The sequence below is a fragment of the Drosophila miranda genome, chromosome XL (assembly GCF_003369915.1).
Source record: "Drosophila miranda strain MSH22 chromosome XL, D.miranda_PacBio2.1, whole genome shotgun sequence".
NCBI classification, from domain to species: Eukaryota; Metazoa; Arthropoda; class Insecta; order Diptera; family Drosophilidae; genus Drosophila; species Drosophila miranda.
The window spans coordinates 21,774,216-21,801,938 of record NC_046673.1 but is presented as its reverse complement, the minus strand read 5'-3'; the positions used below and the strand labels follow the sequence as shown (position 1 = coordinate 21,801,938).

Here is a 27,723-nt window from a genome sequence, read left to right as displayed (position 1 = left end):
GTCGAGTGTCATATCATAATAAGTTTGCTCTAGCCTCCTTATAACGCCGGTGAGCATTTTTTCGGGTTCCTTGGCCACAAAAAGAAGCAGAGACGGGAAGGCGGAGCACAAGCACAAGAAGCGGAAGCCCAAGAAGTGGGGAAGATGTGGCACAAGAAGCGGAAGATGATGTTGAGAAACAGAAACTGAAGAAACAACAACAAAAATGGGAAGTCGTCTCGCCTGTATATATGGCAATGGCAAAAGCAACAAAATTCTGCAGACAACAAAAGGGCAAAAAGTGCGGGGGAGCGAGCGCCAAAAGGAAATGTTTAATACAACAAAAAAAAAGGAGAAAAGGAAAAACAGGGAATAGGGAAAATCAATATATTTCGGCAGTTACACACACACACAAACAAGGAAAGAGAGAGACAGAGAGAAGGAAAGGCAAACTTCCTGCCGGCGAAAACTTGCGCTTCGCTTCGTCCTTCGTCCTTCGTCCTGCCTCCTTCTGTGTATACATACGCAATGTTTGAGGGGCCACACCAAAAACGATAGCGACAGAGCGACAGCGGGGTTGGGGATGGGTGGAATGCCAGGAAGCAGGAACACAGAGGAAGACAGAGAGAGAGCGAGAGAGAGACAGAAGGCTGGAATTGTTGCGCAGTAAATGCCGTTAGATAAAATGTTAACAAACGCGCGAAATATTTGCATTTCCATGAATGAAGCCACGACGAAGGAGACACACAAACACAGAGAAAGAAAGAAAGAAAGAAAGAGAAAAGGAGAGGGCAAAAGAGAGGGAAGACAAGAAGGGAAGTCAGAAAGAGATGGCCGATTCCTCGTTGGAGGTAAAATCTTTACGTTTTTTTGGACCTACAATTTTGTGTGTGTTTTCTTTCCGGTTTCCGGTTTTGCATGCCTCCGCCCCCAAATGAATTTCCTTTTTTCTTGTTTTCTTGTTTTCCCTCTGTGTTTGTGTGTGTGTACACATGTGCATTTTCCCATCCATTGACCCACTTGTTAGGTCAAAAACAAAAACAAACAAAAAAGGAAAGCCCTCATCCATTGATTATCCCTTTGCTGCCACCTTTAAAGGACATCCAGTGTGACATTTTATTTGATTTTGATTCAATTTTTGCACGAGTATTTCCTCTCCTTTGCATATAATTTTGCATAATTTAACACCAAAAAAAAGAACATGAAAAATTCATTTAATTTGATATTTATTTATCAAACAAAACAAAAAAAAACAATCAACGAAACAACTTTGACAAATTATAATTTTCAATTCATTTGCATTTATGTATGTATCTATAAAAATATTCATTCTAGTTGGGTGCGTCTTTTGTCATGCTTCAAGAAATTTCAAGAAGAAAGAAGCCTGGGGCTGTGTGCTTGTATGGTAAATACTAGAAAAAATACTGGCTAAAATAACCATACTAGAAATATTACAAGAAACATATAAGGAAAAATACTAGACATGCTTTGATTGGAAATAACAGAAAAATACAGTAAAAATACTAAATAAATACCAGACAAACACAGTAAAAAATACTTTAAAAAATACCAGACAAATACTGTAATATTACTAAATAATACCAGACAAATACTATTCAAATACTAAATGAATACCAGACTTATAATGTTAAAATACGAAATAAATACCCGACAAATACTGTAAAAATACTAAATAAATACCACACAAATACTGTAAAAATACTAAATAAGTACCAGACAAATACTAAATAAACACAAGAAAAAAACTTTTAAGCAAACCCCAAAAATATCATACCCAAACCGAAGACTGCTGCCGCATGACGCGTTGAATAAGCGGTTATTGGAGTTTCCGTAAAAGCAATGAATCCTATGATCCAAAGACAGGGCCAGACATCATCCAGCTTGCATTTAACCCTAATTTGGTGCTTTTTTTTTATTAAATTTAAGAATTTGTCCTCCCATTTTGGGGCTCTTTCAAGGGTCCGCCTGTCAAAAACATCCTTTTGTCCTTTTTTTTTGTTGTTTGGTATTTTAACGTTTGGTCAACTGTTGACTGGCTTTTGGAAGAAGTTAAATCAAGCGACACTGATGCAATTAAAAGGCCAGCCCGACGATGATGGCTGATGGGAGCAAATGTTGGGTGGGGCGCCAAAAGGGGAACCGGGAAAACGTGGTAACGGGATGTGCCCCCAAGGGCCTCGGATAGGGCCGGACCGGACCGGACGACAGCGCGACGAGTGAAAGTGGAAAATGAGGAAACACAGCAGTCATGGATACACGGTTACGGTTACGGTTGGGGACGGAGACGGAGACGGCAGCAATCGTGGTCACCGATGGGCAGTGTGTGACAGGATGGGGCAGGATGGGTGTGCTCTGGAAACTGCATGTAATTGCATGGAAAATTAGCTGTGACACCAAAAAGGTGTGTGAGGGCGGAGGCGGAGGCGGCGGCGGCGTGTGTACTCTCCTAGGAGCCGAGAAGCAGACAGTCCAAACAGTTAATGAGGTCCTGGGTCCAGGCAGCAGGTGGAGTCATGCATACTTCAGTTTGATGTGGTCGAACGATCAATAAACATGGCACACTCTTTTGTGAAGAAATTTTCGTGCAAATCTACTGTTTATTTGGAACGAAATGGAATGAAACACAGAACGCGTCCTTTCGCTTAGGGGACATTGTGTACGGGGACAGTTTGTTTGGAACGAAATGGAATGAAACGCCTGTTTCTTTTCGCTTAGTGGATATTTTGTGCAGTGGAACAAGGGTAAAAGTTTAGTATATCAGCATATCATCGTTGCTCAAACAATAACTCAAACTTTGAGCTCCGAGGCAATGCAATTTCCTTTCAGTGCATTTTCCTCCCACTCCATTTGTCTGTGACGGAAATGTTGACAAAGATAGCAACACAGAACGAGAAACAAAGAGAGTCAGCCAGAGAGAGAGAGAGAGCGAGAGCAAGGCAGAGAAAGCTAGAAATAAAGGAGAGACAAATGCAATTTAGGGGCACAATGACAGAAGGAGAAACAGAGACAGAGACAGAGAAGGAGAAGGAGATGGAGAGCATTAATGCCTAAGTGCAACGAGACGACACCCTACAGCAGGTGTCGTGTGCGACTGCTGCTGGTGGCAGGAAATTGCCAGGGAAACTGCCTAACAGCCGATGCGGAAATGGAAATGGAAATGCGAGAGCTTTGCCCCGGCCCCAGTCACAGTCCCAGCCCCATTGTTGCATTTGCATCTGCCGACTCGAGGCGCTGGCCCTAATGAATGTCAAATGGATGCCAACGAGTGGCATTTTTTGCTCTCCCATCCAAAAGTTCGAAGTGCAAATGCGAAAAGTTTGAAGAAAGTTCACCCAATCGATGGAAACGATGGAATTGAACGCTTGAAATGACCAAAGTTCTTTAATTAATTAGTAAACTGGATAACTTTTTGAGCCCTAATTGAATTCAGTTCAGTTTTTCAGGTTTCAATTAAACTTTTGCTTCATGCAAGTCCTGCAAACCGAAATTTCACACTATTTTCCCCACTGTACGAGGTTACCCTAAACGAAAGGACACACACACACACACACAAACTGGAATTGGAATCCTCCCATCAATCAGTGCGTATCAAGTGGCAGGCGGTGGGGGCGCAGGCGCAGGCGGGGGCGGGCAGGATTCGTGCAATGATAACAACACTCCTGAAACGACAATCAACAGCCGACATTCGACATTCGAGAATGACAACAACAGCAGCGGGGAAAAGCGTCATTCAACAATGAGGAGGGCGACAGCTGTCAAAGCAGACGATAAAATCAACGGCAACAGCAGCTCCAAGAAGGACGAAAGAGAGACAGAGAGAGAGAGAGAGAGTGTGGGTGGAGTGGTTGGAAAGAGAGATAGGAGAGGTAGAGGTGGGGGAAGAGAAAGGTGGTAAAAAGGGGAGCTAGCAGGAAGCTAAAAGTATGCCAAAGTCGGCTTTTCGTATACCTCTTTTTCTTCGGATACATCCATCGAAATAATCTCACAATCATGTACATCAAACATACATCAATCGTACATGAAAAATGGTTTCAACTTACATCAGAGACGGAGCTTCTTTCATTTTGCAGAGCAATGGTAAAACTCAACTCAAACATAGCTAGATTCGTACATCATTTGTACATCAATCTAGAGCTTTGAGCACCTCAATCTTTCGTGCCCAAGGCAGTAACAGTAGAAAGAGCATTCATCATGGAATGAAATGATATTATTGATGTACATTTCATTTAAACGCATTCGCAAAAGCTTTCTAAATTACATCATGCTTTTTGTACGGCTTTCAATCGTACATCAAGGGCATAAAATGTTCCATCAATCGTACATCAAGTGTATATAAAACATTCCATCAATCGTACATCCACTCATGTACAATTTTCATCAATATCGTCCATCAAATTAAAACCAAATGAAACATACATCAAATCGTACATCAAGAACTGATGAAAAGACATTCAATCGTACCATCCACTAGCATTTATGAAACGTACTTCTAGGGCATGTAAAAACGTACATTCGTTAATCATACATCATACATAATCATTCATTTTACATCAAAAACTGATGATGCGAAACTCTAACGCCTTTTCCAAGGCACAATCCCAGGTTCTACTTATTCGATGTATATGAAAGGTGTAGATGAATATATAACTATCTCAAGGCACAAATCATACCCTGGAATTGCTACAACTTTCGACCAAGCCATGGTCTCTATTCAACCACAAAAACAGCAACAAATAAAGGGGGGAAAACCTGAAGGAACTACAAATTTTCCTCTGACCAAATCACAATAACAAGTGCGAGATGGAAAGGGAGAGCGCGATAGCTTTTCCCACCTCCTGCTGGGGAAAAACCTCTAAAAATTAAGTGGAAATTTCAAGGGAGGGTGGATATGCCATCAACAATTCTGGAGAGAGAGAGAGAGGGAGCTCCCATAACGACAACTGGCGGCATGGGGCACTGCCCACCAACGCAGCTTCCTCATCATCATCGTCCATCAGTGGCATCTGTGGCGGGGGCGGCGGCGGAAAACAGGGGCTGGAGCTCCGAATGGAGTTTGGGGGCGGTTGTCTTTAAACGGATTTCATCACATCTCAAGCTCTGAAGCTCTCCGGCTTTGGCATGGCATTCAATTGAATTTATCAAGCCAGAGAGGCGCAAAAGTAAAAGTCTGTGAAAAAAGTCAGAGAACGTCAGGGATTCAACCCTCGGAAAAGTGTACGCTTTTTCCTGGACGTTTTTCCACCCAGTCTGTAAAGCAAATGCAATTAATCATTTTCCTTTTAGCGCTAGCTTTTTGAAAATAAATCTATTTTGAATATGTACTCGAGACACGGCGGGGGATGCTCGGGAATCGGGGGATTACAAGGGGGACATTTGTTGACAATTAACTGTAACCGATTCGAATTTTCAAAGCCCCTCAGAGCTTAGAGCTCTCATAACTCTATTAGTCTTCCTGATGGAAGGAGAAGGAGAGAGAAGCAGCAGAAGCTGCAGCAAATTCAACAAATTGGTGACCCCGACAACGGCCCAGAAGGGTTGCACATGTGCGTGTCCTGCCATCTAATTAGGATCATTTGCATATGGACCTCATCTACACCCATCCCCCAGTCCGTCGCTTTGACCTTCTGACTTTCGACTTTCCACACATTGAACGATGGGTGGCAGGGCATGGCGTTTCAGTTTTGCGGTCACTGCATCTAATTCTTTTCTGGTCAGCGGCATGAAAAAGGGTTGCAGCATGAGGTTGCAACCCGATACTGCCACCACTCTATCGATCCCCCTTTCAATGTTTGTTTTAAAAGCGATTTGAGGGCTTTAAATTGCTATTTGATTGGGTGGAAGGGGTGTGCAGGATAACGCATCATCAGCAGGGAGTAAGCTTATTTTATCTTTAAAAATACATTTTAAATTTCAACTGAATTCAGAGATCTATTGTATAGCAAGTCTATGTTTAAAAATCATGGGGTATATTTTTATTTTTGTACTTTTTCCATCATCTACAGCTTTAGGCCCTTGTGTTATGGTCTTTGGCGTTAAATTACGGGTGTAACGCGTCATACAACAACTCCCCTCAGTCTGGGAGAGAGAGAGAGAGAGAGATGCTGGCAAGCCAGGAGAGTGCTACCTGGAGTGTGGCATAAGCCTTAAGGATACCCGTGAAAGTATAGATCGATTTGATCTTCGGGAAGGAAGGGGTTTTCTACACTCACTGATCCCCCTATCCTGCTCTTTCTCCCTCTCTCCAATATCATTGCACTTTGGTCATGGCCAATTGATGCTCCACTTAACACCTCTGAGGGCTAGAGAGAGAGAGAGAGAGATACAAAGACATCAGAGTGGGAGGACAGTGGAATGGAGAGAATGAAACAATGATTAACTGTAAATGCATTGAGTGCATAGAGAATGGAAATAAATTTGTTTGTTTGTTGTTTGTTTGCTGTTTGCGACAAATGCCAGATGCTCCTCTCTAGCTGTCTCTCTCTGTCTCTGTGCGTGCGTGTGTGTGCGTGGGGTGTACATATGTGGGTGAACCAGAGGCAGAGTTGAAGGACAGGGGCAATGATGATGGCAGAACGACACCAAGAGCACCAGAGCAGCGACGCAGCAGAGCCACAGCAGCCGTCGGAACAGGAACAAGGAAGAAGCAGCAGAGGCAGAGACAGAGGCAGAGGCAGCGGCTAGGGAAGAAACAGCAACAACAGAACCTGCTGCTGGCAGAGGCAAAGAGCAAAAGCAAAAGCAAACGCAATGGAAGCAGCAGCAGCGGCAGAGGGAGCAAAGGCAAAAGCATATTCTGCAGCAGCGGCCGTGCTCTGCGGGCAGAGAGAGGGCCAGAAGCAGCAGTCGCAGCAGCAGAGGGGCCAAGCAGAGAGGCTGCAGCTGCGGGCAGAGCAGAGCGCAAAAGCTGCTGCTGGCGGTGGGGGTGCGGTGGGAGAGCCGTAGGCAGCGAGAGAGGGCAGAGGACAGGCAGCAGCAGAGGCCAGAAGCATTTAAAAAGCGGAAATCAGGCAGACGGCATAAATAAACCGCATTCGCATTCGCATTTCTCGTAGAGTAGCACAGCACACACACACACACACAAGTAAACACTTAATGGCTGCATGTGTGTGTGTTAGAGGGGATGTGGGTGTAGGGTGTGGGGTGGTGGGGTGTGGGGTGTTGGGCGGTTTGGGTCTCTGTTGTGTGCGGCTTAAGACACAAAGTGCAAAGTGGAATTTAGAGAGGAAGAACCCCAAGAGGAGCCACGAAGAACAGAAGCTGGAGAGAGAGAGATAACAGTTAGACAGAGGGGCGCAGGGGCGGATGGGCAGGGGGACAAGACCCTCCTCGTCCTTAGCTTTTGCCTGTTGCTAAAACTGAAGAGCTCTCTTATCCCCCAAAAAGAGCTTCCAGAGGTTAAGGCCGCCGGCTCTTTTTTCTCACTCTCTTTATCTCTCTCTCTGTGTTTGTCTATGGAAGAAAAGACTGAAACTTTTAATCTTTAAATATATTGAAAAAAAAAAACCAAACCAGAGAAATGTATCCATTCGCCTAGGGGAAATTTGTAGAGCCATAATTAACATATGTTCGCTCGTTAATTTTTGTTCAGTGAACTGATTCGTTCTTTTAGTTCCTTCTTTTTTGTTCGACTTCCGCCCCTCGTGAACATGGAAGTCACTGTTTCCCCGCTGCAGGGCCGGACTCAGGCCCGATCTACTGCCCATCTACTGGCCAAGTATTCTTATGAAATAGACAAAGACCTGAAGCTGCGTAAGCCCACCGTTCGACCTTTAAAGGCATCGAGTTCGGTCTGTACCTGGTGATGGTGATAATGGCCAAACGCTCACCCTGGCACAGTGTCTACAAGGCATCTTCTTACACGCTACCTCTCAGAATGCCACTATCTTGTCCGCGCCGAAATGGTTCTGTTCTCCTGCACCCATTTGGAATGGTGGAATGGGCCTCCTTGTCCTAGTAGCCTTTGTGGCGTCCAGTGATCTTTGGCTTTACTACATACTCGTCAATCATTTGCAGCTGATGATGGCCCATATCTTGGCCCAGCTGCACTGCTTGCACCTCAATGACATGGCCGTGACCTGCCAGGGCAGCGTCACTCAGATGGAAATGGAGTTAGCTACAAGTTTCACAATGAATTGCAATCATTCGCATATAGATATGCATTTCGATCAATATTTAAATGACACTCAAACCAAACCAATTCACAGTTCCACAGTTCCTCAATTCCACAATTCACATTTGAAGCCCACACTCGACAAGTGTTTGAGTTGTGCCCAAGGGCTGACTGCCAGACTGCCAGACTGACTGCCTGCCTGCCCGTTTTCTGTGGCTTTTGTCTTTCGTTTGACAATAAATCTGAAAGCTGAAAGCTTTGTGCAACAATGGAAATAGCAAGGAATTTCCGCCAGTCATAGATTACATTCATAGACTCGCTCTCTCTCGTGTGCTGGTGCTTGTGTCGCAGATACCGAGCACTTGAAGAGGAATCTAAATACTCCATCAGCCCGAACAACTTACAGAATTCCACTCAGCATCTCCTCCTCTTTAGGGGGCATCACACACGCAAATGGGAGAGTACTCACCTGAAATTAAAGTAAAGAAAATACATGAGGTAAAATTAGTAAAAGCTGTGGTTGGGGATCTGTACGAGAAATGTATCCAAACAAATTTCCCATAAGCAAACGGCTTCAGGCGTCTCAATCTATTTCATTCCTATATATAACATATTCCCCCCAAAAGAAAGTCTGTTGCATTCCACTTCGTTCCATTTTATAATGGTACAAATTACCCCTAAGTGAACTGACACCTTCGTTTCTTTCCATCACGTTTTGGAATATTCATATCGGTATAAATTCCGAAAACTGTGGATATTTATTCATTTGGTGCAGAAATTTCTCATAGACATAGAAATAGAGGAGGCACCATCATCATCAGCCAACAGCTTAATCGAATGTCATGACCAACTGCAGGCACAAATTGTTATTGCCTCATTATACGTAATCCCCTCCAGAGGCACAGCCACCCTCCACTCTGTCTGTGTGTAATTGCTCTAAGCATTGTTAATGTCATTTGTTGTAGAACATTTAACCCCCAGCAAAGAGAGAAACAGAGAAATACAAGAGCCAAAACTAGAGCATAGGAAATATATCTCAATTGTTTCCGCTGGTGGTGGCGGAGCGTCAGGCCAGCACCAGGAGCACCAGATGGATAGCAATGGGATTTTCGTTGAATATAATATGCATATATAAATTAGCATAAACCTGCCATGGAGATGCCACCTTTTGTCAGCAAAGGATATTTGCCCACAGAAATTAGAGAGGGCTTGACATCGGGGGAAGTCCCATATGGTTTGCCCTTACGATTCCATATTTCCAGCCTTATTTTTCAACAGATGTTTTCGAGACTTCGGATATGTTTGTTTCCTTTTGGGTTGTTCTCCTTCTCTGTTGTTCTGCTTTGTTTTTCGATCTTGCGGGGTTCCCCTAAAAGGGGGATGGAAAAACGGGCATGGACTCTCGTGTTGACAGGCCATGCCAGGGGCCAATCGAATGCCAATCGATATATAATAAAAGGCCAGGGCCAGCCCCGATCGGAACCATCATCCACCCCCAAAAGGATGGCCCTCTCCTTCCTCCGTCGGGTTATTCCACCCTTGGGAAAACCCCCGCCCACCTCCCAGGGGAAAATGCGTGCCAAAAAAGTGTTAAAAACGCAATCCACCATCGTAGCGGGCAAGGCAATAGAAATCTGCTTTGATTTCTTTATATACTAATAAAAGCAGGACATTGCATGGATTTTCCCTTCCTTTTTCCCATGGGATGGGGCAAATATCCAGGTATTTTCCCTTGGAAATTTCATCGTCTCTTTTCATACTCTGTTCTTTGTGCTCTTTAATTTTTTATAGTATTTTCTATTTCTATTATTGAAAGATCACGTGTCCCGCGACATGCGCCAGCGTCCCTCTGTCGGTTGAACGGATGGCCAGTATTCTTCCGGTATCTTCGGTATATAAATTATTTACGATCTGGGAATCTAAGATTTTCTGCTATTTTTTTTTCAGTATATTTACGGAATTATTTTAATATTGTGAAATATTATTTTTGTTATTTCCCAGCTTATAACTGATTTTAAATTATTATTTCCAGCATACAGTATTTTTTATTATTTTTATGCGAATGTTTCTAGTATTTTATTATTTTCATTCTATTTTTTAATGGTACCTACATTTTAAGAGGTATTTTCTATGGTATTTCCCACGCGGCTCGTACTCCTATGTCTAGTATTTTTCTGGTATTTTCTATAATTTGTATTGGTACTATTTCCAGTATATTTGTTTTAAACTTCTTTTTCTGGCTATGTTTTAAGACTATGGCTGATTTTGTGGTATTTTTTTCTGAAAATAATTACAGTATTTTTGTGGTTTTATCTGGTATTTATCTAGTATTCTTTCTAGAGCTTTTCCAGTGCATTAAACACTTCATTGTACACCCATCGTAGCGGACTTTTATTTTTACGAGAAAAAAGACCATAAAAATGCCATAAAATACTTTTCCAGGAGCTGGACGCACACACACACACACGTGTCGAGGCTATTAGGCTATCCTTTTTGGGCAAATGTGCAATTGAATGGCAACAGAATGACTTATTCCATATCTTTTGATAATTTTATTGGCAAACTGCAGTTCCATAAAGTCCGGCGAGCACTGCCAGCGCCACATTTCATTTCGGTATTTCTGTATGTGGCAGAGAGGAGCCGTCATAAGCTTATTGCAACGTTTAGGTACCTAGTCGACTGCTAAAGCCCCCGATGGGGATTAGGGGATGCAATCCCTCTCACTGTCTACATAACTTGCAGCAAATTCAATTTACAGTCGAGACGAGAGTTGACTCTCCCACGCAGTGCACTTTAGCACGTAGACTCCACCCCCAGCCCCAGCCCCATCCCATGGACATGTACTCCGAACGGGGAGCCAGAGAAGGATAAAAAGATGGACAAAAAGAAGAAGGAAAAGAATGTGGAAAATGTTTATGCAAACAGTTTAAGCCATGGAGGAGGCACAAGGGGCACTAGGTGGCTGTGCAGAAAATGTTGCCATTTCCATGCTAAACGTTATTTAGCGTCTAGTTACATGCTTGTGCCACACGTGGCACGGCATCCTTTGGCAGGATGTTCTGAGCCGTGGCGCCTCAATTACAGGAGTCCACGAGAGCTGCAGGGGACCAGTGCTACAGGCTGATTGGGTTACATGCTCGTTTTGCTCATGCGATGAATACACAGAAATACGCCTCATCCTCTCTTCTTTTCGAGGATTCTCACATCGTTTTGGATACCACTTCAAAGAGTCATCTTTTCGCTTTGGCTTTCACTCCTTTATGCACAATTGTCGAAAGAAATCTTTGTGGGAAGTAGTTGAATTGATCGTTTTACGTTCAACGCGGGCTTAGGAATTCTTAAACAAATATTTCGCGGCCCTGTCTAGAGATGGTCATGAGATCTGCTCGGGCTACTCTGTTAAAGGGCCCCACAACCTGTACGAATGATTCTTTGATTCCTTTCATTGAATTATTCCAAAAATCCCCTACTAAATCGATGGTTAGACACAATTTAGTTGGAGTTTCCTTGGTTTTTGAAATATAAGAAAGTACATCAAAAACTATTCATGAAAACATTTGATATCATTAGGAATAGTAGTATGTGTGGAATATATTGATCTGTGCTCCAATTATAAAAGAGAAGTCCTTAAGTAGATTGATCTCTGGCAGGTTTATACCGCTCTTTTTCTTCTCCCACTCCTTGGGCCATCAATTTCTTCCGTATCGTTCCTTGTGTCATCTTTGGACAAGACTCTCTCCTGTCGCTGTCCATTCGGTCGCTAATTAAATTGATGGACCGTCTGGAGTGGATTAACTTCCTTTCGTATTCCGAGGACCAACCCCCGGCACTTGGATTCGATTGAGTTGAACGTTTTGCTTTTGAGGTTTCCGCATTCCGACTGCAATCGTATACCCAAGGTCAATGGAAATGCGTGGTGCGGGGTGCGTGGTGCCTGTTGTGTGGGTTCAGGGGATGGATGGATGGATGGATAGATGAATGGGACACTTTTCCACCATATCCACCCTCACGCTCGCTACGCATTTGCCGGAAAATAGAAACAACATTTCGTTTCGTTTCGTTTCCCAGCACAAAACTAATAATTAAATCGACAAATGAATTCACACCCTTCTCTATCCGAGCGAGAACCCAGAAATTACGATCTATGGAACGGTCTATCGTCTATGCGCCACATCCCCTAATATCATTTCTTTTTCAAGGCCAATGACATTGGTCATCCCGTCCGTCCGTCCGTCTCTTGTATTGATTCATTGATGGGTTTCCGAAATTGTTTCCTGTCTTTGCGACTTTTATCATTCAAGTGTGTTTCTATGGGATCGCTAGAAAACCAAAGACTCGTACAATCATGATTTTCGGCTGCTTCTGATGTTCCGCGTTTCTTGAGACGTCATGCGGCAGCGCCTCTCGGCTGCTTGAGCCGATTTACAATTTCGCACGCAAAAATCTTTATTTTTTGGATTGCTATTGGGTCCCGCGTAACAATCTTCATGTCTAGTATTTTTCTGGTTCGTTATGTACAAATCTAGTATTTATTCTAGTATTTTATGGATTGTAATAGTGGTAAGTCTTAAGCAACTGTCTAATATTTGTTGGTATTTTGTTTAGTATTTTTTTTTAGTATTTTCCAGTATTTTTTAGTTATGGGATTGCTATCCAATCCTCTTCAATTTCGCAACATTCTTTCCTTCCTTCTTTCAAACTCAAACCCCCATCCGTTCAACTGATTTAAAAGCCTGGAACAACATTGTAAGAATTTCTCATCTGTTTGGAAGAGTTCCAGCGACTTCCTGGTGCGCCCACCCGCCCTTTTCGAGGAGTGTGTGTGTGTGTGGGGGGTGGGGGGGTGTTGCATGCAGCATGCACTGCACACACATTCCCTGGGATCTGGGGGCTCCCTCCGTCGCACCGCGGGGCTAAAACAATTTACGACGCGCAGTCAATAAATTTCAATTAGACACAAAAACAACACAAACCGAAACCAAAGTCTGGGGCAGGGGCACCCTTCACCCTTTCTGCCACCCTTTTTCCGAGTCCATCTGCCCTTCGTCTCTGTTTTTGTTGCATTTGCATTTCGAAACTCCCATAAAATACCAGAGATATACAAGCAGAAATCAGAGGATGGAATCGATTTTATGCTAGTTTTTGGGAAATTAAAATTTCACAGAAAGTATGCCCCCGAAAATCTCTCACATTTCTTTACCTTTTTGTCATATCTCGTTGAAAAATGTTAGTTCGTAAAAATACGTTACAAAATACAGATCAAAATTAAAAATTCCAAAACATACAAAAATCGTTGTTAAATATTTTCGGTAGAAAAAAAACGGGCAACATTTTCAGTACAAAAAGAAGTGGAAAAAAGTTTCCATCTACAAACAAAAATGCCCAACAACCCACGAGTGCAATATTTTCCGGTGAGTGAAAATATGTTCGAAATTGAAACTATTTATACGTTTCTCCGGTCGTTTGTTCCTTGCAGAGCGGCCTGAACATCCACACCTGCGAGCGGTATCCGCGTCAAAAGCAAACGGAGTTCTACCGCACACCCGAGCCGCGCTCCTCGGCCCAGGGCCAGACGGCGGAACATGACGCAGAACGATTGAATCGTTCACCCGGTCCTGAGGCAACGGTACAGTGTCCCTGTATCAAGCCAGCGCGAAACTCGGAAACACGAGCATTTCGCAATAGCTATTTTTCCTAGTGCGGCGAATGGGAGGCACATCCACCTGATGCTTGAAGAAATGCTTAGTCTTTTTGTAACATTCTTTGGAAATGAAGCTTAAGAACGGATTGCTTTTTGTGGTGCTATTTTTTCATTTCTTGTAATTTCGTTTCAATAGCAAACGATTTCGATGATACGTATAGCGCGTCATGCGGCAGCGTTCCTCTGCTAATGGTTTCCATTTCTTTTAGGGATTCACGCGGAAATGCATAAATATTATTTCTGGTATTTTTCATGGTATTAAGGCTAGAATTTTTCGGCTATTACTTATGTCATTCTGAAATTTCTGGTATTATTTTTTGTACTATTGTGGTATTTTTCTAGTATTGGATAACGGTTTTCCTGTATCTTTCTACAATTTTTTGGTATTTTCATGGTTTTAATGCTAGTATTTTTCGGTTATTACTTGTAATATCATTCTGCAATTTCTGGTATTTTTTATTGTTTCGTTGTGGCATTCTTTTAGCATTGGATAACGATTTTCCTGTATCTTTTTACAATTTTTTGTATTATTTTTTCTGTATTTTCTTTGTGGCTGACGCCTGTTTAGAAATATTCGAATATTCATTGAAAAATACTTTGACTTGTGGTAGAAATATTGCAACATCGGCCACCGTGTGGATGGCGCCTGCCCTGCCATTGAATGTCGAATCGTGTAGAATCGTGACCTCTGTGTGGGGTTCCAGTAATTAGAAAACAGACATTTCGTGTTATTCCCCCCCGAAAACTTTTGCCATATAAAAATGATGACTTTCATAATGCAGGGCAAAGAGAAGGAGTACAAGGAGGAGGAGAAGGAGAAGGAAGTGCTGCAATGGTGCCACCACCCCTCACGTACTATAATTCATATTGTAGTTTTCCCTTCTGGGGCATAAACCTACCCACCCAGAAGGCAGAAGTGGGAGTATTCGTTCAGTATTCGTTATGATTCATGGCTACTACAACAGTAAACTAAATATTAATGTGTCCCACACACACAGAGACACGCAACCGAATGTCTGCGAGTGGAGTATATTATTTGGAGGACAGAAAAAGTCACCCTCAAAGGAGAAGGAAACGACGCCTCACGGAAGAGAGGCATTTCGTTTCTTCCTTTCGCCGAAAACACAGGTTCGGGTGTTTTCTCCCTCTCCTCTTCAGAGTTGATTTTGCTTCCGATAACCGATAGCCGATAACCGATCGTATTTATGGCACTGCAGCGTTGTTTTCCCCTATTTTCTAGAAAATGTTTTTCTTTTAGCTTTCTGCATTTCCGGTATTTGCTGGCAGCATCTTGTTGCCGTTTGATGTTTTTGATGGAGAGGAAGAGAGTGCGTGGAGCATCAACAAATTTGCTGTCGGGAGATACTATTTTTAGAGAATTTTCTGCACAGATCTGGCGTTTGCGAGTTCATGGGTGGGGAATGTGGGATTTCTATGGGTTTCAATATTTGGTTCCCATTTCTTGAGCATTTTTTTAACAGAACTTCTCAGGAACTCCTTCTAAAGGTCGCTTTCGAGGGCCATTCACTTTTGATTCACGCATTCCTTGAGATGACTCATTCAGTCCGCGATTGGTGCCACTCAAATATGAATTATTGATTCACATAATGATTTAATTAGACATTCCACAAGAGGTTTTTAATCTGCACTTTTTCAGGGTTGCATTTGAGTGTTTTTCGAACTCTAATTCTGTTATCCTTCTCTTCTCTTCATTCATTCTTGTCCCCATTCCCCTTCTCCTTCGTTTCATCAGAGTTTTTAGCTACGGTTGTGCCACGTGCCACCGAATGGGTGCGGTGCGGTGCGGTCTGTCTTATCTGCAACTGCGGCATCTGAGGATTTGTGCCCCTGCATTTAATTGCCCCAGCATTGGACCCTTCCCCCTCCCTCCGCTCGACCTTGCTGCCATGATAATTGTTTTTCTTTAAGCCTCATTTTGTGCTTCATTTACGGGAGGCGTGGGGCGTGGCGGCATCCATCTGCTTGGTATGGGAGTCTTTTCTGGATTTATATTCAGTTTCAGAGTACAGTCGAGTATATATCAAAAATATTTATTAAATCATCTTGTGTGGGTCTTTTTCTGATTCTCTTTGGAATTGCCACACGAAAGTCTGCTATAGAATCGAGTATACATCTATATATATATAATTTCTGTTGGAAATATCATCTATAGAATTATCCACTTAACTTTCCAATTGATTTTTCGTGCTGTATCGAGGAAAATGCATCAAGAAATTACATTCCATTCCCCAATCGGTTGCTCGTTTTGCACGTTTCAGGGGGTTAACTATTTTTTATTGTCTACAAAGGGGGCCCCCTGCTCCCCCTATTACTCTGGTATTTTTACATCAATCGAATGTGAGATCCGGTCGTCTGTTGGTCAGGGCTTGGCTCCAAAGATTCACATTTTTGTTGACAAATGACAAATTCGTTGACGCGTAACGTGACACCGTGGGGGTGGGTAGGGGGGGTGTAGGTTGGGCACCCCACTCCCTTTTTTTTTTGTAACAGAAACCTGTTGCTTTTTGGAATCGATTTCAATTGAAAGTTCGATCGACAAGAAGGGATCCCACTCAAACGCCATTCCAACGTTCTAGCATTTTATGTTTTTTTTTTTTTGTTTTAGCTTGAGTTGTTTTTGTTTATTTCTCTTAAATACTCCGACATAAAGTCACATGCAAAAAAAATTATTTAGTTGGAGGGAAAAATGTGTACTCGGAAAAGTCACGTCTCGGGGTATTTATTTACCGAAAATAGGGGGACACCTTTGGGGCTTAGACATGATCTTCAAACGTTGCCCAATAAAAATGGAAAATGGAAATAATTCATCGAGACAACACGAAAAAAATCAATTGGAAAGGAGTACAAAAACAAAATGATATTCCAATAGGAACACAAATAAGAAATGCACGATTTTTACATGATTCGAAAGACGACATTTGGGTATAGCCGATAGATATCGAGTATGTAGAGGATCTACAAACAATTCGTATTTCCGTAAAACCCTCAATCGTGGCAGTTCCATGGAAAAGCCGATCCAAAGCCGATCCACACCCCACCCCTGCCGTAAATACAGTGAAAAATGTTCCATATATCGTAGAAACTGAATATTGAGTCCATGGAATCCTTGTCACTAATTGGGACTCCACTCCATCTCTCTGCCAAAGAGTTTTTCTTCTTTGTGTCTCTGTGGCATTTATAAGCCTACGATTTCAAAAATACCCTTTCCTTTCCTAAAATATCACTTTTTCTGCAGGATACAATGGATTTCCAAGCCATTTAACAGTCTTCTTTCTCTCGCCTTGTCTCTTCTTGCGCTGCTTTAGACGAGTGTGAGAGAATGCAAGAATGCTGATTAATGTCTCTCTCGCTCTCTCTGTCTTCAAGGCCAACGCAAAAGCTTTGCATGCGGATATGCGGGTGTGTGCGGAGCGGAGCGGAGCGGAGAGAAACCAAAAACACGATGCGAAATAATTGAATTTAATTAACATGGGAAACAGTGACACAGAGAGACGCACACCGAGTGCCAACAGCGGCAGCGGCAGAGGAGGAGGAGGAGGCTGTGAGAGCGAAGGAGAGACAGGGACAATCATACATCACTCCACTCCACTCCACTCCCATAGATAACTGTTGTTTTCATACAATGTTGTCTTTTCGTTTTTTGTTTTGTTTTTGTCGTAAAAACACTGTTTCTTGAACAATTTGAAAGTTAATTAAATAAATGTATTTATGTGATATGCAAATCCATAGAAAACAAGTTTGACAATCGCGGATTTCAAAGAAGACCTCAAAGAAGACCTCTACGAAGATTGAGAATGAGAGTGGTTTGTCCAGAACCAATATCCAGTATTCATAGCTCGGAAACCTTTTGCTGCTCTGGCTATAACTATTAACTGTAATTTGGGATGCATCTTAGGCTGCAATAAGATAGACTTTAACAGATAGACAATTCAATAGAGCATTCATCGAATGTTGAGTGTTGTTTAAAGTTTCCATAAGCGAATGGGCCACCTTTGGTTCACTCCATTTCGTTCCATTGGCAGCATGTGAATTTGTTCTTCTCAGGCAAACATTCATCGAATAATGCTGTACAATTTACCTTGTTTTTTTTTATTTCGGATATGTCTTTCTTTCAATATCCGTTCAATAAAAACAACAAACAAATTGTGATCCGCAGGAATAGTTCTTTTATATCTTATTTTGTCTTTTGTTTATGAATTTTTACTTTTATATTTCCATTTCAACCATTTTTAAACAAGATAAGAACAAAAATGTTCTATTTTTTTTAGGCCTAAACAATTTTGCCTATATACAAATTTTGGAATCTTTTTGTTTTGCTATATTTCTATACAATACTTTATACGCTTTCCATCATAATAATGAAACAGAAAAAAATATATATTCATGGAAGAAAATTTTGGAAAATACGAAGAAAATATGCGGTTTCAATTATTTTGTATTTCAAGGCTTCCAACTTCTGAACTTCTTTGAGAGAATAGGTATACCATTTTTAAATATCTTTTACTGATGGATTTTTGTGTGGTTTTGGATATAAATGATATGACTCAAGACTCTATAGATCTGAACAAACCAAGAAATGAGAGGCACTAGTTTCTTCTTTATATCTTTTTCAAACCCCAGGAAAAAACAATAGTGCTTTTTACAAAAATCTTAAGATTTTTGCTATCTTTTCTGATTGACTTTTTGAAACCCCCCCTGCAGTGCGGAATTTATCTGTAGATTTGTTGAAGAATTCTCTCGCTCTCTTCTGCAATCGTATGGTATGTCTTACCTGAATGATAAATGCTGCCAGAAATGCTAAACTCCATAGCCATAAATGTTGTTCAACGGCTTTTCTGGTTGTTGTTGTTGTTGTTGTTGTTGTTGCTGCTGTTGCACGTTGGTGTTTCTGCTGTTGCTGCTGTTGTTGTTTTTGTGTTGTTTTTTGCCTTTTGAGTCGAATTCTAGTTGTTGCTTTGCTTAGCTGGTACAACATTTTGTGGCCGTCGTTTTGGCTTTTTGTTGTTGCTGCTGTCTGTCGCTTCTCTTCTGTGTGTGGCTCTCTCTCTCTCTCTCTCTCTCTCTCTCTCTCTCTCTCTCGCTCTCTCGGTAGCTGGTAGCTGTTTGTTGTTTCTGTTGCTTTTGTTTACACTCTGAATTGTTTCGTTTCTTAGTTTCTTTCAATTTTTGGCATTTTCAGCACGAGTTTAGTTTTTACTTTTATTAAATGCATCATTTAAGGAATTTCTTTCGTTTTTAGTTGATTTTTTGGTTTGGTTTGAAATTCGATGGCTTTTTCGGGGGCTGTCTGCAAAAGAGAGGCTTCCAATGAGGTAATGGTACAGGGAGAGCGTGAGCGCGAGCGCGAAAGCAAAAGAGAGAAGAAAAAACAGAAGTTTTCGAGCTGAGCTTTGATTTGCTTTGGTTACGGTTGCCAAGCTTTCGCCTTACGATCAGATCTCGCTCTCTCTCTCTCTCTCTCTCAGTGTTTGTGCTTGTGCGTGTGTGTAGAATACCCTCCACCCCCTTTTTGCACACAGAAATACATAGTCGTTAATTGAAGTGCACGCACCATCCTACAGCCACCACCGCCCCTCGCCCAGAAACACCTTCAGTCTTTGGCTGACGTCAGCGAAAGCTTTGCTTTTATGAAATATTTAAATGCAAAATAAAAAAGGAAACACACAAGTATAAATAAAATAAACAAATAATTAAAACACTAAAAGCAAAAACCAGTTTTGCAAGGGTATACACTTTGCAGGCCCAAAGAGGGTCACATGATTTGGAGCCACAGCTTGGGGATCACTCAAGAAGTAATTTTTGTAAAGAGTAAAAAAATCAAAAGACTTGTTTTTTGTATCCAAAAAATGAACGTTTCTGTTGGCTTTCTAAGCGCCCACACTTAATACCGCAATTAGTTAGTTTATAACTATTAAATACCCCATTTTGCATTTGACCTAAATCGTCTGATCTGTGCAGGGTATCTTCGTCTTCGATTTGCCTCAAAATCAGGTCTTTTCCTTTCCTTCGTTTTGTGAAGTGTGGCCTAGGGTCGTGTTTAGGTTTTTTTTTTGTGGTTGTTGTCGCCATGCTAAAAAAAAAAACAACACCAAAAAGACCTTCAACTTAAGTTTTCTGCTGAGAGCCGACACACAGAGAGATAGAGAGAGAGAGCGAGGGAAAGAGAGCAGCTTGAGATGGCATTGCCAGAGATGGAAGATTGCATTGATTACGGCACTGATTGATCTTTGGGATCTCTAGCGGGGAGCCACAAAGAGAGACAGATGGAGAGGGAGAGCTGGCGGGCTTTGTTCAGCTATGAAGTGCAGTGAAAAACAAAAATAAAAATCTACCTACAAAAGCTCATTAAAATAAAAAACTAAAACAAGTTTTAGTTGTGTGCTCTCTCGCTCTGCACGAGGTATAATGTTTTTTTCAAGAGGAATAGCATCTACAGGAACTATAAACCTACTAAAACTATGGAACTTCAATGGAACCCTTCCTAAATCCCTAAGGGCTTCCGACGAGATCTGCAAAGAGTATCTCCCGAATCATCTCTCTTGTGCCGCTGTTCCTCCACCTGAATGTGGGACAGACAGAACCGGAGGAGACAGACAAGTTTCTGCATTATTATGGATTATTTATCATTCATAAAAAGTTCATGGACTGTGCTTTCGGCATTTCTTCAATTACCAAAAAACAACAAAAACAACCACGAGAGACAGGAAGTGGAGAAATTTTCATTCAAATTCAAGCACACACACACGCACGCACACACACACACACAACTAATGGAACACAGAGAAAAAGAGAGGAAAAGACAATTGCTAAAAACACGCTGGTTGTGGGTGAGGAGAAGGTGTGCAGGCGGAGGAGGATGAGGATGGATGCTGGGCAAATGGCAGTGAGAGAGGGGGGGCAGGGCGAGGGTGGGCGCGAGAGAAAGCAACGGCATGCCAAAAAACGACTGCCGCCGGGTTGCGTAGGTGTCGCTACTTCTGTTTTTGTTGTTGCCGCTGCTGCGACGCACTGTAGACCGCACACACACATACCAGTCTGAACCAACAAAAAAAAAAGAAAACAACTCTCAATTTCTGCTTTTACTTTAAGCTTAATTCAGCGTTTCGTTTCGTTTCTTACATTTTCCAATGCGCAACAACAACAACAAATGATTCATGTATTAACGGGCCAAAAAACCAGGTTGTCTTAACCCTCTCGCGACATCTTGGGATTCAACAAACACACACACCAATATTAGTTGAACAACATTTTTTGTACATTTTCGCGTTCAAAACATTTCTGTGGTAAACCGTTGAAGACGAAGAAGAAAATAACAACAAAAAAACGTACCAACACGAACACACACAGACGCAACGCGCGCGCACACATACACTGGCATAAACAACGTCAGAGTCGGCGAGGGGACGGACGGGACGACGACGACAACAACGGCGGTAACAGCAGAAATTTAGAAAAAATTCGACACTATTTCTGTGCTTCCATGTCCGCGGCCCGTTCATTCATGTTCACATTTGGGGGGCTGCAAGGCCGTTTCATTCAAATCCGCCCGCTGGGAACTTGTTGTGAAAAAGAGGGTATGGACAGCAAGCAAGACGGCCTAGAAAATGCAACGCGTGCTAGGTAAAATCCACCCTTTTTCATAACATATCATGGAAGGAAGTTTATAAAATTTCCCCAATGGGAAATTTCTAGCGAAAAATGGGGTATGGACAACAGGGAAAACGGTCCAGAAAGTGCAATGCATGCAAGGTAAAATCTACCACATCTGCCTAACATACCATGCAGCAAGCAAAAAGTCCGTCCTCATAGCATATTCTTGATCAAGCACGGTGAGGTGAGGTTAGTACGAGCCATGAAATTTCCCTTCGCTGTTTTCGCCTGTTGTTCATACCTTTCCACAGACCAAAGAGAGCGTTTTTACTTGTTTTTGCGTTTCAAATATGAGCTCACCCATTTTTCAACATGCTGAAAGCGTTTATGGCATATCAGAGTCTAAGATGAGGTTCGGATAGCATGATGTTTATGTTGCCGGGATGATATTGGTGCCTTCCATGATGATATAATACAAGGTGGTGTATTGGCTGTATTTCGCGTCTTATTTAATATGTCTTGTTTTGTTTTCTATACTTTTCGTTCCTTTTTGTTGTGGTGAAATATGTAACATCAAAATACAAATAATTGGCATGTTGTTCTAGTATAGCTTATATTAAATCAGCGTGTTAAAGAGCGTGTTGTTCCCGACCTTTTATTATTCTACCATGTGTGTTGATTGGCTGATCGATATTTGTTTGAAAAAAGACAACGATGCATGTTTATTGGCGCGCCGGGTCTTGGTTTTAAAAGCAAAGGTTTATAACGTTTTCATAGGATTATGGCATGAGGAAACAGCTGTATTTGTGTGTAACTATATTGCGAGAGCAGTGGTGCTGCCAGTGAATCGAACCCTATTCTGGCAATAAAGCTAATTTGGTTTACAACTTTGATACGGAGAAAAGAACTGAAAGCCCGTTCGACTTTAAATTTCAAACGGTTGCCACACGCCAACTCAGATTTCATATGTGGAATAGTTGTGCTCTTCAGACACACGCATCAATCAACTGCGCAAGCTCACCCCGCTCAGAGTTGCTTTCTCGACGGCTGGTATCTATACATTGCGATGTTTCGTGGCGGGCTTTGAGATAATTCAAATAGAAAACGAAAAAAAAAGAGTAAAAAGTCGCATATATTTATAATTTATTGTTTATTAACACACACTCATTTGTGTGAACTGTTGTTTATGGTAATTATGAATAATTATTGTTAAATACGGGCTATGCTTTAATTGCTAGAATTTAGCAAAGTTCCTAAAAAAAAAAAAACATTACACAATAATATTACATCGATTTTCACCGTTCCGATACGTTTTACAATTATTTCGACAAAACCAATTACGACAGCGCAACCAAACAAAAAAAAACAAGAACAAAATTAATATTAATATTTAAGTATGTTTTTTTGAAACCGAAAAGTGTTTAAAGAGCACAACTCCGTTCCGTACCCAAGGGATCGTACGATTCGCATTTTCAATGAACATTACAATTACGCACTAGACAAAACGAAACGCTCTAAAATAGAAGTAATCAAAAAAAATGATTAAACAAATAAATTGAGCTACGCAAAAAAATATTTAGTACAAATTATGGATGCAAGGTATTATATAAGAATAACTATAAACATTGAATTTCGCTATAAAAAAGACACACTCACAAAATCAAATAAAAACAATAAACGTGGCTGTGACAATCCCCCTCCCTCCCTTCCCCCCACCCCCCACACTCACCAACTAAACTCTTCCAAAAAAAAAAAAAAAAGAACAAAACAAACAAACGAAAAACAGCCCATATCTGATAAGAACACTCTTTCTCTCTCTCTCTCTGCGTCAAGGACAATGGCAAAGGCTTTGATAATGAATGGGGGAGGGGGGAGTACGAAAATCAGCCTTGGTCTCAATTTCACTAACGCAACATTTGATCGAAACATTGGAAATTACAAATGAATTGATTATATTGCTTTATAAGCATTCAATGTTGTCCAATTGTCGAGATAATGAACTTGAAAACAAGACTCAAATTTTGAGAGAGATATGCATACTAGTGAAATTCTCCATAGGAAATACTATGGCTCCGGCATATAGATTTGGACCATATGTTTGTAACGCGCCTTCCCTCCTGCTTTTTGTATGGCTTCCATGGCAGACTGTTCCTAAACAGGGATATTTCACTGTAATCCTCTCTATCTTTCTCTCTCTGCCCCACTGGCTGATCGCTCCGCACACCGTCAACACCTGTTCGTTCTCTCGCTCTCTCTATCTCTCACTCTCTCAGTGTTCGGATGAGTATTGCTTTGACATCTCTCTGAAGCCGGGCTTCGGACGTGGGTTAGAGTGAAACGGATGGATGACTGGACTGGACTGGGCTGTGTGTGGGTGGGTGGGTGTTTGGGTGGTATGATTGATGCGATAGCGATAGGCTCCGATCGATTGGCATCAAATCGATGTTCTAACTGTTAATGAGTAGATATTGGGTGGTGGAGGGGAGGGAGCGAGGATTCGTGGACCCGAACACTGGACGCACACACACACACACACTCACGCATTCATGCATACATATATACACTATTCTATTTATTACATAACGATGCTAACAAAGTTTTTCTTTTCACTTGGAAGGCAAACAAGCATTTCACAACACTGGACATGGATCTTCCTTGGCTGCCACCGTCGCCTCCTCCTCCTGCGTCTTGCTCCTCCACCACCTCATCCGTCTGGTCATTGCAGCGCACTCGTCAATGCCGCCCTCAGCTGTGTGGTTGTGGGCGTTGCCGGTGACTTGTGTAGCACACTGGGCCTCGCCTGAACAGCGGACTGGGACTGGGACTGGGACTGGGTCTGAGGATGAGTATGGGATTGCAGATGGAGGTGGGGTGGAGGCGGAGTATTGCTATTGGGATCGGGGGTATCCGGTATATCACCGCTGACACTGCTGGCGGGTGAGAGCATCGAGCTGGTTTCCGTCTCGCTTAAACAGCTGCTCAGCTGTCGAATGACCCCAGTGCCGGTTTGCTCGCGCTGCAGCTGCTCCTGCTGCTCCCGCTGATAGAGAAACTTGCGGGCAGCCGTCACATTGACCACACTCACCGACTTGGAGATGGAATTCTTTACAGAACTGGGTGCTGGCGGCACCAGGGCCAACTGGTTCTGCGACTGGGACTGTGTGGGCGATGGGGCCATCTCCTCCAGGGTGAGCATGGTGGCTGTCGAGGAGGCCGGTGAGCTGTAGCCATCGTCCAGCATGCTGGTATCCATCGGCTGCACACCCCCGGACTCGGACTCCACGCTCTTTTGCAGATTCTCAATGAGGTACAGGACAATCCGTTCCAGCTGTTGGGGCGCCTGGGAGGCGGGCAGATCCGGACTGCTGCTCTGTGTCGGCACGTCCGCCTTGATGATGGTCGAGAACTTGTTCTTCATCTCCTGCACCTTCTGCCGTCCGGCCTCCTCGTCCAGCAACGTATTGACGCACAGGAATGAGTGCACCTTGTTGCTGCCGCGATCGATCTCCAGAAATCCCTTCGTATGCAGGTAGATGAAGCGCCCATTGCGCGACAGCAGACGGTAGCAGCTCTCGCCGTAGTCGCTGTTGCAGTCGTACATCTGCCGCAGAGCCACAATCACCCAGCGGACATCGTCCAGATGCATGAAGCAGAAGGGACTGAGATTTCGCACCTGCAAAACAAAAGAGTGGCTGGTTTGGTGGGATTTTTGGGGGTTTGGTGGGGTGGCACATTACCTCATCCTTCATGTAGCCCGCCACCAGGCCAATCCTTTGATCACAGTCAATGATGCTGCCGTCGATGAGGTGCCGCGTCCGATACTCCAGCTGGTACGGTTCCGGCTGGCGGTAGAGCAGACTGGAGCCGAAGTCCTCGCACTCGGGCGACTCTGCCCGGACTCGATCCTCGCGCAGCACACGGGCCATGGCCACCAGGACGATGTCGTTGCCACTGATGCCATGCAGTGCCGCCTGGGCAATGGCATCGTGCTGGGGCAGGCAACCGGTGATGGCAGCCGCTGCTGCTGCTGCCGTCGCCTCGGCCGCTGCCGCCGCTGCTGCTGCGGCCGCTGCCAGCATATTGTTGTTGCGCGACCTTCGGATCAGCTGCGAGACAATTGGATAATTGGCGGCCGCCCCGCCCGTCAGCGAGGAGTCGCTGCGCCGAAAGCAGCCGTCGATCTTCACCAGCTCGTACTGGCGGGTCGCCTCGGCGCGGGTGGAGGCGCGTGCCACACGAATGGTGAAGCAGCGCCGGTCCGAGCGTAGCCTCTCGTCGATGGCCGCCAGATGGGCAATGGTACGGGGGCTGGGGCTGCGACGCGGGTAGAGCTCTTCGCAGTCGTCTTTGTCATCCGCTGGCATATCCTCGTTCTCCGGGTCCGCCTCCTCGTCGGCATCCTCCTCCACATCGCTGTCCGAAACGGAGACCGATGTGGACGTCGAGCGGTGCTGCTGCTGCGGCTGTCGTTTCTGCGAATGCGTCGTCTGGCGCTGTTGATAGAACAGCGTTTCGATGTCGCGTGGAATGAGCTGCTGTCGGAGCAGGGCCTGGTCATCCGGATGCGTGATCTGCAGCAGATTCTGCCCATACAGATCCGACTGGCAATGGCCCAGCAGCTGCTCCACGCTGGAGGAGACCAGCACGATCTGGCCATTGCAGGTGATGGTAATGAAGCAGCTGTCGAGCAGCTGCATCAGTGTGTCCGTCAGATGGAGACTGGGATTCTGTGGGCCGGCCGCCGCTGGACTGCCGCTGCTCGACTCCTGCGACGACACACCCTTCAGGCAGAGTATCCTCCGACGCCGTGTGGCCGACTTTCCGAACACATACTGCAGCCGGAGGCCGTGGGTGGCGAAGCGCAGGACGGCCGTCTTGTCTAGGCGGCGCGAGGATTCGGCTGCATGTGGCACCATGGTGGCCAGCTCCTGGATGCTGGCATTGAGTTTGTCCCGGCGCTGCTTTTCGGCCAGATTTCGGGCCTCTCGGCCATTGGCTGCCTCCGAGGCAGCCGCCGCCGCTCCTGAGCCGGAGCCCACGGCTGCTGCTGCGACGTCTACGGCGGCAGCGGCTGTTGCTGTCTCTGCTGCGGCCATTGCGCACGTTACTAGTTTGTGTGTGTGTGTTCTGGTGGTGGTGTGTATGTGTGTGTGGGGGTAAATTGTTTTTGCCTTGCTTTTGATTGAAACGTTCTTATGGTTTTCCACCGTTACCCGTTACCCGTTCCCCTTCGCTAATTGGCGCCTTGCGGAAAATGGAAATCGTCACTCTCCATAACAGGATGGGGAGTGTTCTCTCACTCGCACTCGCACTCCCTACTTCCACTGGTACTGCTAGTGCTGCTGCTGCTGCTGCTAGTGCTGCTGCTGGCTGGCTCTCTCTTTCTCTCTCACGATGTTTGCTCTTCTATTAGTTTTTAATATTTGATATAAATATACATATATACATACATATATATATTTTTGCTTTTCTTTAAAGTTTTCAAGGTCTCGCTTATGCTGTCGTGATGTTGTTGCTGCTGCTGTTGTTCTTGTTGTTGTTTTTGTTATGGCTAACCACCTTTGCCTACGACCCTCTCTCGCTCTCGCTCGCTCGCACTGTCGCGCGCGCACACCATCAAAAGTCACTCTCTCACGCAACGTTGTACATATGTTTTCTCTTTTTTTTGGGTTTTTTTTTTTATTACTGTTTATTTGCCTCAGCTGAGAATTATTCTTTTTCCGTATTTTTCCGCTTTTTTCGTATTGTTGTTGTTATTTTTAATTTATTTATTTGTTAGTTTTTTTCTAGTTTTTGTTGTATTTCTGATTGCGTTGCAAATTTACGTTGTTTTTTTTGTTATTGTTGTTGTTTCTTCTGCTGTTAATATTATGTTTGTTGTTTTTGTTGTTGCGGATCGTCGTAGGTGAGTGAGGTAAGTGCTGCTTTGCTGTGCTCTCGCTATCTCTCTCGTATGGCAATTTGAGCTGCGTTTATTTTTACATCACACATATACCACTATTCGCACTAGTTTTGTTTATATTAAGTGATTAATTGTTTATTAAACAATTATGTAGCGCACGACGACATTTGTGGTTGCGTATCGATATATCGATCGATGACATGCGATATGTTTTGCGAAACTGCACTGCCTTAATCGGTATCGGTAATCGGTATATTAAATTTCATTTTCAACGGTATATAGAAATGCAATAAAAGCAATTATTTAAATTAAGCCAATCAAGTAGAAAATTGGTTCATCAATCGTATAAAATTATGTGAGCATGGCTAAATGTTTTATATAGCTAGTAATATTCCACGG

At 43.4% G+C, this 27,723-nt stretch overlaps 2 protein-coding genes across 5 annotated transcripts in view; both read right to left on the bottom strand.

Annotated features, from left to right (window-relative positions):
- LOC108154386 (tyrosine-protein phosphatase 10D) overlaps positions 1 to 21,375 on the bottom strand; it is a 55,395-nt gene extending 34,020 nt beyond the window's left edge. Inside the window, exons 1-2 of one of the 4 annotated variants that reach the window (XM_017284653.2) lie at positions 20,952 to 21,375; positions 18,604 to 19,119 (exon numbers count right to left, since the gene is read on the bottom strand). In XM_017284653.2, coding sequence (XP_017140142.1) covers positions 18,604 to 18,807 — 204 coding nt within the window. In that variant the 5' untranslated portion in view covers positions 18,808 to 19,119; positions 20,952 to 21,375. The remainder of the gene's footprint in view (positions 1 to 18,603; positions 19,120 to 20,951) is intronic. The other 3 variants (XM_033388316.1, XM_017284661.2, XM_017284669.2) reach the window with 3 other exon arrangements.
- A 1,182-nt stretch (positions 21,376 to 22,557) lies between these two features.
- LOC108154407 (circadian locomoter output cycles protein kaput) lies at positions 22,558 to 27,536 on the bottom strand. The gene is made up of 2 exons (XM_017284681.2): positions 25,160 to 27,536; positions 22,558 to 25,095 (listed from the first exon to the last, which is right to left on the bottom strand). Exons 1-2 carry the CDS (start codon positions 26,516 to 26,518, stop codon positions 24,139 to 24,141), a joined length of 2,316 nt encoding a protein of 771 aa, XP_017140170.1. The 5' UTR covers positions 26,519 to 27,536; the 3' UTR covers positions 22,558 to 24,138.
- Between the last annotated feature and the right edge of the window lie 187 nt (positions 27,537 to 27,723).

Excerpts from the sequence above, each read along its gene's own strand:
- LOC108154407 (XM_017284681.2), bottom strand. The coding sequence starts at position 26,518 with ATGGCCGCAGCAGAGACAGCAACAGCCGCTGCCGCCGTAGACGTCGCA. Across the intron at positions 25,096-25,159 it reads CGGGCTACATGAAGGATGAG|GTGCGAAATCTCAGTCCCTT; the intron begins GTAATGTGCCAC and ends TTTGTTTTGCAG.